This window comes from Hermetia illucens, chromosome 4 (assembly GCF_905115235.1).
Source record: "Hermetia illucens chromosome 4, iHerIll2.2.curated.20191125, whole genome shotgun sequence".
NCBI classification, from domain to species: Eukaryota; Metazoa; Arthropoda; class Insecta; order Diptera; family Stratiomyidae; genus Hermetia; species Hermetia illucens.
Window position 1 is genome coordinate 114434744 of NC_051852.1, and position 21118 is coordinate 114455861.

Here is a 21118-nt window from a genome sequence, read left to right on the forward strand (position 1 = left end):
CCTACGCCATCATTCCATCTCAGGCAGGGTCTTCTTCTTCTACCATACATTCTGCCCTTATAGACTTTTTGAGCTGGATCACCTTCATCCATACGGATTAAATGGCCTGTCCCCTGCAACCTATTGAGGCAGATTTTATCCACAACCAGACGGTCATGGTATCGCTCATTAATTTCGTCGTTATGTAGGCAACGGAATCGTCCATCCTCATGTAAGACTAAATCGGCTGGGCTATAAACAGCTCCTCCGCATATAAATCTACGGACCCAGATGGCATAATGCCAGTCATGCTACAGAAGAAATTGTTGTGCCTTGGCTCGTTGAGATATATCTTTTTGGGATGTGTCTCGTAGTCTTGGAGACGCGCACGAGTGGTTTTCATACCGAAAGCGGGCAGGCGCAGCCATGAGCCACCATCAGGATCACCCCTTTCGCGTTGTTTTTGCGATGATATAAGGGAGCATTTTTCCACCTGCTGGTACTTTCGGTCACGCTGCTCCCAGGGCAGAGGTGAGGCAGTGTCTGATGAGTTGCCTATGCCCTTGACGAAACCGTCAGTCATTTTTTGGTTTTTAAGTTTTTAACGGCCATATTTAGATTCCTGTTTTGTTCACTTTCTCTTTTACAACACAGCCGTATCGTGATTCTTCTGTAAGCAGAATTTATTTTTTGAGTATTATATATGCAGTGCAGTTCCCTAAGCTGCCTGATAAGGAAGGCCGATCAGTTATAGTTTATCTCCTGTAGCATAGAGTCCAAAAGGCAGGTAACTATGAGCCTGTGTGTCGACGTGCCAACAGGAGGTTTGTAAGCGTTAGGTAATGGCACTAGGAAAGAGCTCATCCACCTCAAACAACTCCATGAAATATTTAATAGGTAGCTTAAGGGTTCATTGTCTCCCATCTTGCTCGCAGTAGGCAACACCCCTTGAATAATTTTCAAATGGAGATGAGATGTGTGACCTTTCTATAATTCGCTGGGCCTATATTGGCGAATACACAGTCTGAGTTTGTCCGTTTTATTTCATTGTATTGCCAGCTTGAAGTTCCTGCGAGCTTCCTTGCAGCTAAGCTCTTGCACCTTCCTATTTGTTACTGGGCGTCTGGCGCGTCCACCGAAAGTCGCATAATTCATTATGCCAGTATAATAGAATGTACAATCCGCTAAGTATTGCATTCTTTTAGGAAGGAACTTTACTCACATAATTTAATTAGGTAGCTATTTCGACTCATCTGCTTTGCTTGAACTGCTCAAAAAGAAAAGTTGGGGAGCTGGCGGGAGGAAAACCATTCGACGATTATTTGTCCATAAAGGATCATCTTGCATATTGTATTGCTCATTTGTGGAGAGTACATATTACGCATCGCGTTTCCTCATTTCCAATCGTTTCTTCATTCAAATATGAGGAGTATCTAAATTTGGACATCGTCATCTACTATATGAAGCAAAACAGACGACTTCATTGAGCCAACTTATTGATTTTGTCCCCCAAAATACAGATTATGGGCAAATCAATCATCGTACTTTTATTATTACCTATTATACGCTTTTATCAAAGTCCTTATCACTGGAGAATTGATGACTTCACATGGCATTCTATAAAACTGATAGCTGGCATTTTAGTAGGTTTAGTGCAATTTAGATGCCACCCTACGCGGGGCTGAAAAATACCGTGTACAGTCCGTCCGAATATGCAAATAAGGAAAATGTCGTAAAGGGAGAATGATCGAGTCGCAAGTACCAAGCGGAACTAACAGGATAGAAGCAGACCAAGCCCACAAGCTTCCATATTACCACGAGTTTGACCTGTCGGTCCTGCAACGGGCAATAATGTCTATTGCTGTCATAATCCTGACTATCTTCTCGATAATCGGCAATGTTGCAACTTTGGTGGTGGCAATAAGAAGGTGTGATGACTTTTCTTTTAGTTAGACGGTGATGTATCTCTCATATTCTCGTTTTCTTCATTTAATAGTCGAAAAGTTCGACCCCTCTTCCGCACGTGCCTATTTTCTCTAGCATTCAGTGATATGATATCTGTTATGGTAACAGCCGTCAACTATCTAACAGCGTTCTTCTCGCAGATTCCGCAGCTATGGGTAAGTAGATTTGAACTTGATTTTTTTCTTAGAAAACAAAAGATAGCCTTCATTCCGCTAATTTTATTCCTTTAGTACCTCGGGCCGAGATTGTGCCACATTTTGCCGTTTTTCAAGATCATCGGAAACCTCGTAAACAGCGCAACTTTGGTCGGAATATCCTTGGACCGCTACTTGTCAGTGAGATATGCAATGAAGAGTTCTTGGGAGCCAGGACCGAAGAGCTGTTTCCTCCTCGCATTTGCTGTTTGGGGAGTTTCAATAGCCATAGCGGTCCCTTCCTATACTGCATACGAACATTATCAAGTGAATATCATTCGGACAGATAAGAAAAATTCATCGGACCCAATTTTGGTGACGACAGGATTTATGTGTGGAGCTCCGAAGGTAGGTGTTTTGGTTTATTTATTGAAACGGACAGTAAAGATAGTGAACCCCAATAACATAGTGCCCTCAGAAGGAGGAGAAAGCAAAAGCCTTAATCTAACATATGCTGTAGGATGCTGTAGTTTAAGAGACCAAGTTTTAGTACGTTGTAACATTGATATATTCTGGGATCGGGGAATGAAGATGGATTTCGAGCTCCGCGAAGGGCAAGTTCAAAACGTCGGCGTCGTGTGTATTATAAGAGGCGTCGGCAAGTGATATCCATCATATCTGTAGAAACTTTGAAAAAGGTACAAAAATCGGAATAGGTTTTACGCTGTTGTTGTACGTTTTGGCAAAGAGAGCGAGGCGGGACTGGTAGCCCTGACGGGGAAGATGTTTTTAGGGAACGGTGTATGTTGCACCATTTCTAGGGGAAGATAATCACAATCACAGGAGGGTGACCAGATCACTCGAGGATTTTTCTTACGAGAGAGTTAAGAAGGGTTGGAAGGAGTCAAAATCAGAGGAGGTGCATATTATAAGCCTAAAAATTTCGCGCGGTTACTTCGAGGCGGTAGGTGCTGAAGCGGAGCTTATTATTAAACGTGACTTCAAAAATTGATTTGATATAGAATATCCGTCGAGAGAGTAAGAAAAGGAAGTGAATGAATATTTGAGCGAGTAGTATATCGAGTAACACTTGCTGGCGTTTACCGTTAACCCATGAGCAGAGCATCACCGATCCAGAGTATTCAGGTTTGGTTGAAGGGAGATACAGTCCGCATGCGACGATATAGCAAAAACAGCTTATGGTGATCTGTATAAAGCAAGCAGGGACAAGTAAGGAGGGCCGGAGGGTGGATGATAAAGAATAAAAATAAGAGGTGGTCTCGAATAAAGCCTTGTGTTACACCAAAAAAGGGAGAAAATAGACGCGGCCGGATCGGCTGAAAAGGTAGGAGCTGTGTGTGATTGTGTGATATTGGAACGTTGAGAGAGGTGCGTTCAGACAAAAGTATCTTGTGATTTACAGTGTCGAAGGTTTTAGAAAAATCAGCCAAGAAAGTGCGAGCTTTCCTTCCCAGAATTGAGAAATTTCGTCACAAAGTTGGTGGATTCAAGCAAGTTGAAGGCACTAGATCCACGTTTAACAAAGTCATGTTCCTGTTTTACTATGAGGTGGCCAAAGGTAGATAAAAACATACCTTTCAAGGTGTTTCGAACATAAGGAGAGGAGGAAAATAAGGCGGTAATTCTCAGCAAGAGTGTGGTCACCACTTCATTGTCTTTTATAGTCGGCCAACACTCAGAAGCATAGAGGGCGACAGGACGGACGAAATTGTATTAAAATTTAGATTTGAGACGTTCGTTGATACGTCGATCACAAAGAACACCAGTTATTGAACGCCACTTCATTCAGGTTGCGTTAATGCGTGAAGCAATTTCATAACGCAGTTCTCCATTGGCTGATAGCGTTGCCCCGAAGTATTTAAATCGCTCAGTTCTGGGCAGATCACTGCCGCTGACAGTAATTGTGCCTGTTTCATGGAGATCGGTCGTCAAAAACTCAGTTTTATTCTGATTCAATCTGAGACCGTGTTGCTCGAGATTATTTTTGCTATGAGACACCAGGAAAACATGATCTGCATAAAGCAGTGAATAGGGCGCTGGACGTTGGATGTCCGGTGTAACAGTGCCCATAACTAGAACAAAGAGGAGTGGTGAGAGAACGCTTCCTTGGTGAACACGTACAGAGATCTGAAGGAGTTTTGATGCATCCGTCACATTTCGAACTTTATTTTTCGGATTTTTGCAGAGCAATTGAACTCAGCGTTCGAGTTTTTCTGGCACTAAGTGCGGTCAAACGTTTTCTGCCGTTCTAGTAATGCAATGTAAATAGGGGATGTTTCTCCATGGGTAATCGCGCAGCTGATTTTGCGTCAATAGTGCAGCAGTGCCTGCCAAACTTTCCGTTATTTCAACAATTTCGTGAATACGGTTGTAAAGAATGCGTTCAAAAGTCTTCTTGGTATGGGACAGCAACCGGATCGGACGGTAAACATTCTGCTGGACTACCTTTCTTTCTCCATACTGGAATTGGAATACTTTGCAGCAAGTCAGTTGGTGTTCTACCTTTCTGAATAACCCGATAAAAAGAATTCACTGTCTGTCCTAGCTCTTCACTTTCCAGAGCTCAGATGCGATGTCGTCATGTTACTTTCTCAGATATCATTCGTTTTATTGTTTCCTCCACTTCAGCCCTAATTCGATTGGATTGTCGCGCCAAAGGTTGTTAAGCATCGTCTTTCCAAAGCCAGGTAATTCGGCTGATGAACTGCTTACCTGGCTCGGTGGCCTCGTTGTGAATAGCGTCTTTAACTCGATTCCACGATTCTTTCACATAAGTGAGATCATATCTCTTCTCTTCTCATAAAATTGCCACCATTTAATGCACGGCGTGCCAGTACGTTCAACGCGCTGTTTTATTGGTGGAGGCAACTTTTTTGGCATCAGATCGACCTTTCTGTGGTGCGTACGCGTTGAAGAAGTGAACGATATAATAAACTGATATAATATTGAGTTTAATTAGCCAGTCGTTATTCATCATGGATCACCTTTGAGATGGCAATGCCAACATCATATCGAGTGTGTCGGCTTCGCGTTCTATATCGTAGTTTCTAATAGCAGATCATCGGGTTTTTTTGTAGAACGCAGATAACAATGTTCCCTTTCCGAAGGGCTCGTGCAAGTTCCTCCTTCTTTTCATTGAAAGTCCTAATATTTACCGTATTTGTTTTGCTTGGACTAACTTACATCCTGACGCCGTCCATGCATTAAGAACCCTCATCCATTTTTCGGCAAGTCCGGGGCCCGGCCGGCTGCGTCGACTGAGGTGAATGATGTAGCATTTCTCCGAGGGTTATGATTTAGCTCAATCATTTTGTTTCTACATTGGATGCATTTTCTTGGTCAGTTTTTCGGTTGTTTGAAAGACTGTTGTGACCAGGGCCAGCACTGGCGTCAAAGTTGCCAATAAGGTACTAGACTCGGAAAGGGGTAAGGAGGGGGATGGCAGGAGACGTGGGGTAGACATCATCCAGCCGTGGAAGCGAAGAAGAGGGAGGAATATAGACTGAAGAAAAGTAACGGCAGAGCAAGTTACAATGCTAGTAGTGGCAGAGCAAAATTACAAATTAGTTGGGGGAAGTTAGCAGAGGAACCAGCGAATTTGATGAATGGAGGAGAGAACTAGGCGGAATATCGATTCTAATATCAGAATGGTTTGAGATTTCCGCGCTACAATTAAGCCCTCAACGTTGGACAGTTATTCCTTCCTGGTCTTGAATATTAGAAATTTGAACGTAGTGACGAACTATGTAAGTCTGCTGGGTTTCCGGAAAGCAGTAAGTTATTGCCGAAGTTTTACTTGCGGGATTTTGCGATGAACCAGACTGGGCAAGAACACAAAGACTTGGGGGAGGAGACGTAACTGGGTGGTGAGGCAATCTTCACCCGGGTTTGATAGCAGGTGTAATGTGTGGCGTACCTTTTTAACGACGGATGATGGCGATGCGTAGCGAAGCCGAATTTGAGTGCTTTTGTGATTGAAGGAGCTTGTATGACATAGTTGGGGGTGGAACTACCATCGTTCTGACATGATTTTTTGTAGTTGCAGTGGAATAGTGCCTGCAGACAAAGTCAAAAGAGCAGCATCTTGGGACCCTCGTCATGGGTGGAATTCTAAGGAAACTCGACAGGGACGAAGTAAAGGTGATAGAGTATGCTATTCGCCTAGTGATTTCAATATCCGTCATGTTTCCCGCCGTTATCAGTGATACCTATTTTTCTGTTGGGGTGATGAGAATGATCACACGGGCTGATTAAGATCAATTATGATACAAGGATAGGGCCTAAAACAAAACCAAAAAATGTAGCGAAAGTTGATCGTGTAAGTCCGCCACCACCTAAGTGTAGCTCTAATGCGCGCTTTTAAACTATCCAAGCTGAGGAATATGGGGAAGAAATCGTGACCCCGCTGCGAAGCAACGTGAAATAGGGAGTAATAAAAATTCGGGCTCGACATCGCACTGGAAACTGGTAAACTTGGAAATCCAGAGTTTTTGTTACTCGCTGTTCAGAGGAATTTAAAGAATGAGTAGTAGCCCCACAGGGTTGCAGAGTGAAGGGCGAGACTCTCATGCACTTCTTTGCAGTTGGCCAGAGCCAAGTAATGGATGCTAGGTAAACCGTCGTTTGGCGGCCTCTAGATTTCTATCTCTAGGTTAAGGAAATTAATATCTTCTGGGAACTCCATGGGCTAATTTTGAAAATTGTGACCAGTCGGATTTATTTTGAAAGTTGAGGTATCCTAACAGCGCTCCATGGTGCTAATTGCGCTCTGCTTTACGAAGCGGCAACTGATATCCATCTATCCATTTATCCATCTATCCATTGTGCAGATCATATAAAACAAAACTGTATTAATAAGGAATTACTGTCTGTCTGTGCCATCACCATCTTCATCCATTTTTGTAAGGAGGTGTAACAATGCAAAATGTACTGCACTGAGCGAGACGACGGTTCAGAACGCAGAATACGCCCTTCAGGCTCGTTCCATACGTATTCGGTTCATTTTCGATTCTGTTTCGGTTGTTGCCGACAAGTGTGAAATAGTCTTTGCATTTCAATCCGGTGTCTATTCGGTACCCTTTTTAAACCGTTTAGGACTGAATGCTCCCACGACAGGAATATGAAACAAGTCAAAGCGTTTTATCTGGTTTAGTTTATTTTCGTGTGTGACTGAAAACCAATTGCACCGAATGGATTCGTATACGTGGGAAATGCGTCTAATGTTATCATTCTGTAGTTGGCACTCAGTTTATAAGCGCCACAGGAGATATACACTGCCTATTCCCATATTAAGGCTGCATACAGTAGATTGGAGCCCCTTACCTTAGCTATAAGTAGCCTAATCATGCTCGAGATGCTTTGCAACCAGAAGTAGTAGTATGTCGTTGTCACAGCTCACTACCGTGACTTTCTCCGGACCTGGGATGTAGAGTTCATTAGTATACGTGATGTTTCACAGCAATAGGGGCGGAATGGAGCTCTGTGGGATATTCACGGCCAGCAGTATAATATTACGATTTTTCCTTCAAGGGTTTGGATAATTTTCAGGAAGAGAGTAGGGCGTGTGACTTGCGGAGACGAATGGTCTCTGAATCGTTCCAGCATAACTCTATAGCACTACCCTTACTGTGAAGTGAGAATCGGGAAGATACGAAACGGAAGAAACTTTGAAAGCAAACCACACGAGCATTGTAATTATATTCTATTCTTGCCAAGTATGAGCAGCATCATAGCCAGGGATTTTAGCGATTTTTAGCGAGGGATCTTGAAAGAAGCAGCACAACTTCGAATGTAAGAGGACGTTTTCTCCTCGACGCATTCGCGGAGCTAGGCGTGATACCTAGGTTGGTACCTCATACTCTTTGAGGGAAGGGGCCTGGGGCTGTAGTAGACCTGATCTACATGAGCTCCGTTTTAGCCAGTTGGATTGGTTGGCATGTTAGTGAGGACTATATTTACCATTACAAAATACAATCTGCATTCAAATTAAGGGTGAATCGAGCTAGGAAAAGAGCTCTCGCAGGATACAGGGTGGTTTGTCGCGGTGCTCAAGTCCGAAATATCCCATGGATGGTACGGGCAGAGAAAAAGTCGCCCAAATTCCCAAAAGGTGGGAGTATGCGATGCCACTTTACCCGGAAGGCGACTGCTGTCCAGTATATAACTCAACTACTTGTGGAACATCGAAATCGCAAATTTGCGAACCACTAGTTTCCATGAAACGAGGCTGCATTAGAGACTTGGGGCAAAACCGGGTAGCGATGGTCCAGAGGATATACTCAGACGATTGCAGGGTCGTTTAAAAGAGGTGATTTGGGGGATTAAAAAGAATTGTTTCGAAAAGTTGTGTGACCCAAAGGCCGCGAAAAGTGCTTCTAGTGACCTGTTGGCGCTTTTTAAAACAGATTGTTGCTATTCTGTTTTGGGGGTGATGCCTCCAAAACAGCGGAAGGCAACTGTTGGTCTAAGTCAACGAGTGCGCAATACCGCCAGTTATTGGGGAGGCGATCCAGGTAATATGTGGTAGGATCGGTGACAGTAAGACCCGAGGTTTGAATGGCATCTCAAACAGAGCTTCGAAGTTTCGAATATTCAGAATATACCCTGCGCAGAGGAAAAAGCAAAAGTTGATGTTGCCTCCCCATTAGCAACCCGGAAATCCAGCATCATACCGTTCGATCCGAAAGTCGGATACAACGACGAAGATAACAGACTGCCATTCATCCTCGAAAGCAGCAATGATCGGCGCGTCCATTCTCTGGTGGTACTGGTGAATCTGACAAAAGGTTTCTGGCGATTACTGTGCCGCGTTAGCATTGGATATTAAAAATGCATTTAACTCCATCAACTAGAACTGAATTAAAGGGGCGTTGGTTGATGTAGGTGTTTCCGGATATTCAGTAATTCGGTTAATCGGATGATAGCTTTGATGGTATGCATTGTGTGAGGCGGGCACGATTCTGGTCAGCATTTTGGCGAATGAACTGACTGACTGTACCATGGAAGGATTGGATGGATGATTTACCGAATTGTTCTGGAAGGAGTGGAATACCCCACGATTTAGAGCATGTTACCCGAGGTTCGGAATGAAGAAGAGGAAACCGAGCGAAGTGCTGCAGCGTGAGCCTGGAGGATACAGTTACAGAGATGGTGAGATCGAAGGAGAACTGGCTTACAGTGTCCTCCGTAATCGTAAAAATACCGAGGAATTTGCTAAAGGACGAAGAAAAAATAGTGATCCCGCACGGTTGAGGCTGGGGAAACCAAGGGTGGGTAGGAATCTCATACGGGCTCGCTCTGGGTCCGACATTCGCTCGCTAAGTTAAACCGACCATGTTTTTCTATTAATTAATTAATTAATTAATTAATTAATTAATTTCCATCTCCGTGTACGAACAAAAAAGGAATGGTTTGGAGGAAATCTGATTTTCCGTTGTAGACAACCTTGATATCTTCGTGTGAAGTCATCCGAGTAGAGTTATCATAGCACGTCTAACGGCAAATGCTGGTGTCATTATTGTGAAGCGAGATCTTTGGCGAGCTAGTCTGTCAGTTGTCTCATTACCAGCGATAGAAGAGGAACGTTAGATGCAATGCAGAAATCCATACGTATTAGTTGTTTAGCGTTTCACTACAATTTCCACTTATTTTTTACGCTTCGCACGTTCTTTGGGTTGTGTTCGCGTGCTCGTGCAAACCTTTGCTAACTCCATCAACTACTTTTACTAATTTTGCCTGACAAGTTACACATTATAAGGAGATCAATCACAGACCTTCTATTATTAATTAATTTGCGCTTTTATCAGATATTTTATCAATGGATTAGTGTATGCATCATTTCGAGTTCAATATATAAAAAGATTCTTTACTAGTTCCTGAAGTCAGTACAGTTTAGGATGTGTGCTATTTATTGTGTGGAGTATTGATAGTAGATGTCCTTATCCCTGTGAATAATGCCACTAGAGAACAATGAACGTGTTGCAAGGAAGAAGTCCCACTATTAAACCAGAAGGATTGCCGCTTTCCCTTGATCATCACCCAATGTACTACAAATTCGACCTTCCAATTGCGCAACGGGCCATATTGTCCATCACTGTGTTAATTCTGGCCATATTCACTATCGTTGGAAATCTTGCTACTCTGATAGTTGCCATCAAAAGGTTCGTTAGTGCTGATAGAAATATTTAAATTCAAAATTTTGAAGTTTTCTGAATTTCAAAATGTTTGAAAAATAGTTGGAAAGTGCGCCCGTTGTTCCGTACGTATTTGGTGTCACTTGCAGTCAGTGATTTTATATCTGTATTTGTTACAACCCTCAACTACCTGTCGGCATTCTTCTCACCAATTCCGCAACTCTGGGTAGGTAAAACGCAGTGAAGTGCATATCCTGGATTTATAACGAGGGGAACCATAACGTCAATCCTTTCTTCATTTGCAGACTCTGGGGCCCAGATTGTGCCATATTTTGCCGTTTCTGAAAATCGTTGGAAATCTAGCAAATAGTTTAACGTTAGTAGGAATATCACTGGATCGTTGCTTATCCGTAAGATATCTGACGAGGAGTTCTTGGGAGCCAGGACCGAAATTATGTTTAATTCTGGTGTCGCTTATCTGGGGTGCATCGGTCGCTATTGCGGTTCCCTCCTACACTGCCTACGAGTATTATTCGGCGTATGTTATCCAAACTGATAAGAAAAATGTATCAGTGATAATTTCAGCAATTGCAGGCTACAAATGTGGAGCTCTAAAGGTACGTGATTGAATTAGTTTTGCTCGTAGGTAATCTATCAATCAAGGCAACCACTGTGTGTACGATATCAAGTTTCCGCCTTCTGGGAGACACTTTTCCGTACTCCTACGCATGTTCAGTAGGCACACGTGAACGTTGTAATGATTCACCCTTCATATTGCCTACCAAAAAGGAAAAAAGTGTAAAATTTGTGATATCTTTCCCTGGCATGCTCTGATATCACTGCTATCGTGGGAATATTTTACAAAATAAGGTCAGGAGTTTTCTCTCTGCGAAAAGGAAACTCACTGAAAATGCTATATGGTTTTGTACTGAATATGAAATCCTACTGCTGCAGAGATACTAAACTATTTATCTGTTTGTGTTTTGTGCTTAAATTATTCTATGATCGTTGGTGCTTGTGGCTTAGAGATTAAAGGTGTTTTATGCAGTGCTGTATGCTTCTTTACGGTCGTTCCAATGTAAATTTTTCCTTTCCTCGCAGCGGGCTTATAAGGTGTTAACATCTTAAATGCTGAGTCAATATTTTTGAATCGCGACTTGATGCACGTTGGGATCTCGATATGGAATATGTTTGTGGGTTAACTTTACGTGTACTAACCGATGTCCGGTATTGGCCTGCCTTACTGAGGAACTCCAACCATCCCGGTTTTGTATCGAAAGCCACCAATTTTACATTCCTAACAAATGCCTGGCATCCTTGCCTACTTTATCGCTCCATCCGAGGCAGGTTCTGTTACGTCTTCTTTTTCTACCATAGATATTGCCCCAAGAGACTTTCTGGGCTGGATCATCCTCACGCTGAAACTCTAATATCTGTAATAATGATTGACGGCGTGAGATCATATTCCGAGATCTTAATCTGCGAAGAGCAAGCTGCTTTCTACTTTTTATATTCACCATATGAGACCCTTTCGGATTCTTCATTTAACATTGGGATATCCGCTTAACGTGATTTTAATTCATCTGGAGGAAGGGTTCTAATACGTAATAGGAAAGGCAGAGAGTTGGTTGGCGGAAGGAATGGGGAGGGAGGGGGGGAGGTGATATGACGATTTATCTTCCCACCTCCATAATCGTATTGATTACGCCGGAGCTTTAAATCTGCGAAAAACAAGTCGAATACCACAAACTCGGCGCTTCTGGTTTGAAAAAGCTTTGTGGGTTTTTATGTAAGAATGTTTGGCTGTTTGTTAATCCTATTGGTACCAAGCTTTTAGTATACATATATTAACTATATCAGCCTGTTCAATTTTATGTCATGCTGGCATTCGATATACATATGGTGTCTAGGAGTGGAGAAAATTAACGACTAGCAGATAACTTTTAATTGCAATAATTTTATCTATAACAATGCAATTTTCGTGAAATTCCTGAAATTTTATATTAGTACATCGAGTTTTCTGTTCACACCCGTTTGTTTGCTTCTTTGCTAGCCATGCTCAGGATTGTGGGGGGTACTTTACAATAACCTTACATCTCCTTTCCCTGTAAATTGGGGCTTCAGCGTTCAGCCTTCCCTGCTTGTCGTAAGAGGGTATTAAACGGGTCAAACATTTTTGGGATAGCAACCTGTAAATTTTGAAACTCTATTGCTACTGAAAGGTCAACAATGCTTCAGATAGGGAAAGACCTGACGCCGAAGACCTTTGACTATCGAAAAGGGACTATACATAATTGGTTTCTGCAATGTGAACAAGCTCTTCGACAACGGTAGCCAAGGACCTGAGAATGCTCGCTCTCTCCAACTCGAATAGGAATTCCAACGATATAAGCTGGACATTCTGGACCTACGGGAAATAAGATGGTGGGATTTCTGGGAGTACTCCCTTTAGTCTTCCGACGTTAATGGTAACATGCTATTGTACAATGGAAAGCTAAATCACAGCAGACGCGAATCCTGTGATGGTGCATCCTCTTGAATTTTGACTCGTGATTGTAAGATTTCGGTTCAGGGTAAGAGTAATCTCAATCTATGGACAGCAGTTCAGGGGAGGCTTCATAAAGGTGATATCGCGTGATCGCGATTCGTGATCTAAATGCCAAAGGTGGATCTGGAAACACCTTGTTCGGACATATTATGGGGAAGTATGGCCTTGGCGACCATAACGAGAATGGTGGAAGGTTCGTGGGTTTTTGCAACTTCAACCGTCTCGTAATTGGTGGCACATAGTTCAAGCACAGAGCTTGCCTTAAGGTCAGTTAGGTTTCAACTGACCAACATCGTACGAGCTATCAGATCAATCAGTTCGCGATCAGCAGTAGATTTAGAAATTGTCTTCTTGATGTGCATATCAAGACAGGCGCTTATATCAGCCTCAAACAGGATCACCATCTCATGGCTGCTAGGTTCACTTGGGTGCTGCTTCCGCCAATTCGCACAGGGTTGGGAAACTGCGACTCCCCAAGTATAACATGAACCGCTCCAGCCGTGGTTCGACATTAGGGTCTTGCTGATCGGACAGCAGATACATTAACTTATCGACCTGAGAATATCGATGAGTATTGTGCCGCCATTAAAAATGTTTTTCTCTCGGGTGCTACATAGGTCGTCAGCTACTTCCCGAAATGAGCGTTATAAGATCTGGCTGACTGCACAATCGTGGAAGCCGGTCGATGAACGAAAGCCGAACGAAACCGCCGTGACGCGCTCGAACTCCGATACTGAGCGAAATCTCCATACCCTCAGCGTAGTGTGTACCATGACAAGAGGAAATTTGCTATTGCGTTGGTCAGGGAAACGGAAGACTCCGCAGAACGTAATGATTTCAGAAGCGTGTACCGCATCACGGAAGAGCTTGGGTATCTTTGCAAATCTTTCGTTGATCCCGTGAGGGACATCAACGGTCGAGTTTTTACCCACTAGAAGAATACTTCACAACGATTCCTAACTGTATCATACCCGGTGAGGGTGCCCTTCTTGTGGATAAAGATTCTGCGGATAGGGACTGTTCATTCAAGCAGAAGAGAAATAATTTCGGCCATGGATGCACTCAAACGGAATAAAGTTGCTGGACTCGATCGTCTCCCCGCAGAGTTATTTATCACTGCACCAGTAGTTTCTGCAGATCTGCTACTTTCAATCGTACGGAAATCTTAGGAATTCCAGACCTTTCACAGATAGTGGAAGAAGTGGATGATCGCTAAAATTCCAAAGAAGGGAATCCGTTTTGAGTGTGATAATTGGAGGGGTATCAGCGTGCTCTCTGCCGTCGCAAAGATAATAATAGCTAGAATAATCCCGGAGCGCATTAAAGGATATCTCGAAAGCTTGATCGACCGAAAGCAGGCTCGCTTCCGCTCCTGATCCGTCTGCATGGTCCATATAAATAACCTAAGTATAATTTTGGAATAGTGCGGTAGTTCCGATCTTCGCCTTATCTTTTGCTCATCGATTTCGAGTTCGATAGCGTGAACAAGGAGTGTATTTGGTGTGCTCTACGTAAGAGGGCCATTCCCCAGAGACTAGTAGCTATAATCAGAGCGAGATATAATGGCACAAAATGTCATGTGCTGCACTGAAGCAAAATCTCAGAGGTGACACTTCTCACACTGCCATGTCCGGAACACGTGGAAGAGTTTAATGGACCCTGACATCTTTCCTCAAACATCTTGACTACATTGATCACATCTGTCCCCAGGTCGTAGACCATGACCGAAGAGCTCTGAATTTGGGACGAGAGGCAGGTAGAGTTGGACTGAAGACTAATACCAACAAAACCAAAGTTCCCAGTTTGACGGGTCACCACACTCTCCCTGGCTACATTGATCGGAGACGTCGATGAATTTGTATACTTATGAAGCGCGGTTTCTGCCGAATTAGATGTCGTCCAGTGCATTAATAGCGGTAGATTCTCTTTCGTTGCCTTATCTAAAATGTGGAAATGCAGTTATCTCAACATTAACATAATTGAGACTGTTCTCTGTTAGTATCCTTTCTGTAACACATGGAAAGTGAACTCTACTGTTACCCAAAAGCTCCAAACCTTCGTTAACACTGTCTGTGTCGTATCCTTGGAGTACGCTGGCTTCACACTGTCATAAACGAAGAACTTGGTCGGTGCACAGACCTGACACTAATACCTACTGTGATCGGAAGGTGGAAGCGGCAGTCGATAGTTCACATATTAAGGAGGGTTGACAATTGCATTGTGGACTACGCCAAGGTGGCCGACGAGTGGGTCGCTCCTGTGGGTACTTGGCACAGGACAGTAGAGGGGTAGTGCGGGAATCTCCGAAAATCATGGTTTACGTGCTATGCCACACCAAGAATAAATGGCAACCATATATATATTTATGTCTCCTTGACCGATGCGGTTAACCAACAAGCACGCCTGCTAAACTTGGAAATGAAAGATAACCAGCAGGGAAACCAAAATCTGGACGCTTCAGGTATGAAAGTGAATGCCACCCTTAAACTGACTGTAGGACGATGTTATTCACTGCATACGTGGGGGTTCATAGTTCTAGCCTTCCCTTTATGTCAATCGGTACAACCGCTTCTGAGAGAAATGCGTGTGATAGATAGACTGACAAAGTGACAGATAATTGTTTAAGACCGAACTTTTAAAAAATAGTAACTCGACCGCGCACGTGTAACCATAAAACTCCGGGCCCGACTACCGTGATTGAAAGGGATGGACTGCGTCCTCAACCGATGCTTCTTCTGCTTCAGATGTATAGTGAGGCGTTGTCTTTAGGTTCTCACCCTGCGTTAGCATCCTCAGCCCATTGCCAGACGCCCCTTCATTAGTGTGAGTTTTGCGTATTAGGGAGGTGGTGGGGAACAGGAACTCCTCAAACCAAATACAATTAGCTGCAATTCATCACTCCACAATCCATACTTCAAAAGGTAAAGTATTTGGAAGAGGCAATAAAAATAACAGGGTAAAATAGAAGGAATAGTAAAAATAGAAGGACGAAAATCAAAAAAAAAAGACTAAAAGAAAATAAAATAAAAATCTTGTTTTCTAAAGTACAAATACATGAGTAACTAAAAAAAATTAAATTAGGATTCTTAGAAACATGCTTACAAAGCTAACATGCCCTCTTCATTTAGAGCTCTGAAGGGTTCGTTTGTTTGTGTTACATAAGTGTAATTACTTCTCCCGCTTACTTCATTTTTACAACGGACAACTTGATTTACGTAGGGAATTAGTTTTCATGCAATTTTTAAAGATTTCTCGGGTCGCATAAGGTTAACTCACGGCTCTCATCCTTCAATTTAACCACCGTGAGTTTTGATGGAATAAATTTGGGAATTTTTACTTGTTGGCGGAAACATGGGCCTTCTCTACATTAGAAAAGAGGCTAAGCCTGGTTTGGAAATCAGAATTCTATCTTCCCGAACAATGGTAAGCAGGCAAGCCACCCTTTATTAAGCGAAGTTACCTCAGAATCACAGGTTGCCGATGGCAGTCCTAACCCAGTGCATTCGAATAGCAATTGCCGTGTTTAGGTAAACCAGGTCGCATACTTGAATTTCAAATTTAATGCCTCCGGTGGCAGTAACAAAAACCGCCTATAAGCAAAATGCCTTGAATCATTACAACAACAAATTCCCATTTGTCACGGCAAGAAACAAAATGTTGGATTTGCATATAATAATATGCAGTATGAGTAAGCCTATGCGGAAGTAAAAGGTCAACCAGTATTTCGAAATATTAGGAAATTATTATTTTGAAATTAGAAATATGTATTTAAATGGAAATGAGGTTTGTAGTTTTGGCGAAAAGTACAAGGTGTAGGGTTTTCGTAACCGATCATTTTAGACATTAAATTTTGATTATAAGTGAATGTTGGGATGGGATTTAGGAAACTGGAAGGAGTGTATTGAAGAAGCCAAAGGGTGGAAGGCACGGTGCATATTAGCAAATGCACTTCCCCATCTGATTGTCACTAGACAAGGTGAATCATATATTACACATGCCCAAAGTCGCGGACACTACGAAAGGACTAATTGATGCCTTATACCCCGGTGCCATTCGTTATAGATGTGCGGGATTCACGGTTTCGACCGTCTGACAAAATTTCGTGCGAGTAGGTATCACTATTTCTAAAGAAAACCCGCATGACTGAAAGGCAGGCAGAGCGCAAATAGGTAGATAGATAACTCACAAATTTTAACATCTCCAAATGCAAAAAAATGAAGCAGGCAGGAGTGATTCGGCCAAGGCCTCACTGAGAACAGGGCCCCTGCTCTGAAGAAGCAGTATTTCATGCAACTTGGAGAAAAAGTAGTTGTCGGAGTTTATGAAGAACAAGCATAACGTGAAAGATCCGAAACAGAGATCTCACGCTTGAGCTGAAAAGATCCAGTGTGGGTAGATCTGAAGGTTTGCATACTCAAGTCAAAAACTTATTTGGGGAGAATGCCGGAGTACGCGGGTACCCAGCAAATGACGGAACAGCTAACTTGCCACAGAGCGAAGCAAGCAGTTCAGAATGCAGTAGGTAGGAATGATCAGGGTCAAAAAGAGCATTCTTCTAAGGATACCCGCAGTTTGCTTCAGGCCGCTTTGCTCAGAGTTGACGTTAGCCTATGTGAGTGCTAATAGAAATGTTATGAAATGATCAAGGGGCCGTTAATCTTCTAAGATTACGTGTACTACTCCCTTCCTGGAAATTATGCTGGGGTTATTCTCCCAGTAAGTGAGGGGCACTGACGACTCGCGAGGACCTCTGTGACACTGCTACTTAAGGCTGATAGACCCTCAGAGTAGTCACCTTTCTATAGACCCATATCTCTCTTAGACACTATGGGGAACATTTTGGAGACGGTTCATTTTATTTCATTGGTCGAGGATCCAATTCATGAAAAGGGGAGTACTAACTGTTTACTGTGTAGGAGTGACCTTAGACGCGTGGATGGCACGCAATTCGGCAATTGGAGCCTTATACAGAAATCCTTGGCGTTGATTGATGTTCCTCCATATCTCGCTATTATAGTGGATAGGTATTTATAAGGAAGGACGCTACCGGTGATCGACTGAAGGACTCTGTTCCGCCTCACAGGGTTCCATACTGAGCCCATTACTATCAAATAACGTGCACTATGCTGAACTTCCTCTTCCGATTTCAGAGGAGGTGACATTTGCGGATTCCGACGACAACGTAACACTGGTTGTTGTTATGGTAAACCAAAAAGTTAAAACGTACAACCGGTCCACATCACCATGTGTCATAAGAGAAATTGCGCCCGCATTGGAAATGCACTTCTAAGCCTAAATACTTGAGAGTGAAGATCGATACAAAATTCTGTTGGAATATACTTGCGATAAAGCGCGGCTCTATCAAAACGGGTGCCGAATATAGAAGGGCCGTTGTTTATCTGGTGGTGGTGTAATCCATCTGCTGTATGTTCTTTGTAACACTTAAGGGCATGTCCTGTCTGCATTTGTCATTCCGGGAATGATGCCCATTGACGTATTGGCCCACGAACATATATTACATGGAGTCCGCTTTCCCTTTATCGCAGACAGGTTGTTGGACCTCGAAGTTGATCCCTGCCATTAAAGAGGCTCTGGTGGTGATTAATAATCTCATCCAGCTTCTTATGGGGCATGCAGGATATCGTCAGTACACTGTATTTACACTGTTTAAGTTGGACACCTCAGCTGAATTAGTGCGACAATTTGCAAAAGAACATCGATGCTTCACTCAGTGAGAAATACACTGTCTGGGTGAATGAGCCCAAGGCTACGATAGAATTAAAAGATCTTGACGAGGTCATCACCTAGGGCGTGCAGAATACAGATATTATGTGTCTAACGAAAGCCTACAGCAGAACTTAGACAGTATCACTGCTATCGCACGCATCGAATGAGTGATGTGCGGGCTTAGTGAGCAAATATCAGAATTGAGATGCTTTAAATGCTTCGGTTTGTTGAGCCTAGACTGTCGGAGAAATTAAGAATATAGTGGGTTGCACTAAGCGTCAAACTTTTTGGGTCGCTGTAAGTAGAGCTTTTATGCCGCACCAATTATGATAATGCGAGGGTAGTTTAACATGTTAGACAGATTAGTCAGCGACGCCAAACAGCGTAGTCCCAAGATTATCGTCTACGACTTCAATGCCTGGTCAGTGCAGTAGGGAAGCCGAGAAATGAACTAAAAGGGAAGAATCTTACTCGAGGTCATCCTGGCTAGCTATGTATCGGCATGGTCATGTCACAATTGATAAGCGACCTAGAGCAATAAACTCTAATTTGAAGAGACCAGAAATTTGATTCAAACTAGGCCTTCCTAGTTTGGACATTGGTTGTTGCGGGATTCATGACGATGAATTAGGCTCATAAGTACATTTTCTTTCTACTCCATGTTCACACCAATCAGGCAATAGTACCTATTTATGCTGCATTTAATAGAAATAACGTTTTGACCGGGACCGGTATAGGGTGGGTTCAATTATGGCGATTTAACATTTAACATTTATCTAGACTTTAAAACTACACCCTATGGCATATACTATATTAAATGAATATTGACGAAGGACTAGAGATTTACATATGCGGAGTAAACTAATTTACATAATACATCATTCTACTTAACAAACTCATTGAATTTTAATCCTTTATTTCAGGCGGTAAACGCACGTTATTACATGACCCTATTTTGTATCCTCTTCTTCCCAATGGTGGTCGCTTTCATATGGTTCAATTCATTCCTAGCGCTTGATATCTGGAAACGGCGTAAAGGCATAACCAGTTCTGCAGACAGTTCGGCTGCGGAAATTCAGAAGACATCCCGCGATAATAACAAAGAAGGGACAACTGATGCTCAAGCGCAGTCCACAACGAATGTATCTAACACTGAAACCAACACTGGTTACAAGCAAACACGAGCAAATCGGGAAAGACGTCAGTTAAGGATGTTCTGCGTGGTCATACTGCTCATAATTACATACATGATCCTGAAGCTACCTGAGTGGATATTCCTGATTGCGACATTCTACAGCCGGAGCCGTTCGCAAAATCCTTGGTTGATGCAGTTCGCATTTGGTATCGTGTCTATGGGGAGCTCAGTCACAAATCCACTCCTTTACGCTTTTGTAACGCAGACCATAGAGTATCTGCAGGATTTGTATCGTTCATGCCAACGGTTGTGTTGTATCCTTTGCGATCGTGGAACAAGAGCATTGAGCAGTGTCATTATTCTTCCCGAACCGATTTCGGATATACAACAGATTTCCGGAAACGGTCGATGAAGTTGTAATTCTGTCCAGGAACGAGTTGAGGAGGAGGACTTAGCTGCGCTTTTGTAAATAAGATTATTATGAGTATTAGAATTGAGAAGTTGAAGACAGAAGTAAGAACGTAAATAAACTAATTTTTGAAAATGTTTGAGGGCAAAAGGGTTTTTACTTACATATTTGTTGCAACCATAAGAAAATAAATTTCCACAAATGTCAGAATTTTCCGGGTTCTTCAGAATTTCCTTGTGACTCAACTCCTTTAATTTCTTTCCCTCAATTCCTTTCCTTCTTCACGTTGGGAATAGAATATACTGGTCTCAGGTCCAGATAGACGAGGAAATATATCCTCAATAAAACTCGCAAAGGTCAGCAAAAGTGATGAAGAACGCATAAGTAGGAACTCAATTTTTTTTGATAGGAGGATATTAAGATTATATTATTTTCATAGGCTTCCAGGCTGGGGTGATTGGTGGGCTGAAATTAAAAACCGGAAGCGTAAGACTGGACACTTTGTCGACTTCGTTTTTGTATTTTGGTAAGCCTAGTGGTACTCGTAGTAGATACGAATTCAATGTAAGACCATTGCTCATCGCCACAACAAGGCGCCCACTAAACCGCTCGCTAATAAGATTTTGAATGTAAGCTTCTAGTCCAGGTTAGGGATTATCACAATTGCGTAGTTTTACGCCCCAACGAACAAGGAGAGAGGGGAGGAGCTTTATAGTGTGTATCTGCCATATAGGATTTGGAAACCACAGTCAGAGACCTACCGTGCTGGCCTGGCGGTACTGGTTTATACGGAGTGCAGGCACAGCATTCATGGATTCATGGATACGAGGCCCATCTAACACTTCTGTCACAACTAAGGGATACGGCGCCTGAATTGTATGGTGCCACCGTTTTCATCCCTGGTGCGAAGGTTTGACTGACTAAGTAAAGTAAACGTTGAGGCGAAACGATAAACGTATGGAACTGGGAGCTCTGATCATGACTATGAGCGGGTGTGGGTACGATGCGCTGGAGTTCCTTTCCCATGAAAGTTACGATAGTACAGTGTAGTGTACGCCCTGACGAAAG

The 21118-nt window shown here is 42.9% G+C and overlaps 1 protein-coding gene across 2 annotated transcripts; it reads left to right on the plus strand.

The window, feature by feature from the left end:
- Nucleotides 1–1660: 1660 nt before the first annotated feature.
- On the plus strand, nucleotides 1661–20167 carry LOC119653647 (neuropeptide Y receptor type 2-like). Of its 2 annotated transcripts, none has more exons than XM_038058462.1 (4): nucleotides 1661–1907; nucleotides 1976–2099; nucleotides 2175–2486; nucleotides 19430–20167. In XM_038058462.1, the coding sequence occupies exons 1-4, from the start codon at nucleotides 1723–1725 to the stop codon at nucleotides 20051–20053; spliced, it is 1245 nt and encodes a 414-aa protein (XP_037914390.1). In that variant the 5' UTR covers nucleotides 1661–1722; the 3' UTR covers nucleotides 20054–20167. The 2 variants fall into 2 exon arrangements, with proteins under 2 accessions (XP_037914390.1, XP_037914391.1); XM_038058463.1 differs by having other exon boundaries at nucleotides 2027–2099.
- The last annotated feature ends 951 nt before the right edge of the window (nucleotides 20168–21118 follow it).

Coding starts and splice junctions, on each gene's coding strand:
- LOC119653647 (XM_038058462.1), top strand. CDS start 1,723: ATGATCGAGTCGCAAGTACCAAGCGGAACTAACAGGATAGAAGCAGAC. Junction 2,100..2,174: donor CGCAGATTCCGCAGCTATGG/GTAAGTAGATTT, acceptor TTATTCCTTTAG/TACCTCGGGCCGAGATTGTG. Junction 2,487..19,429: donor TTATGTGTGGAGCTCCGAAG/GTAGGTGTTTTG, acceptor CCTTTATTTCAG/GCGGTAAACGCACGTTATTA.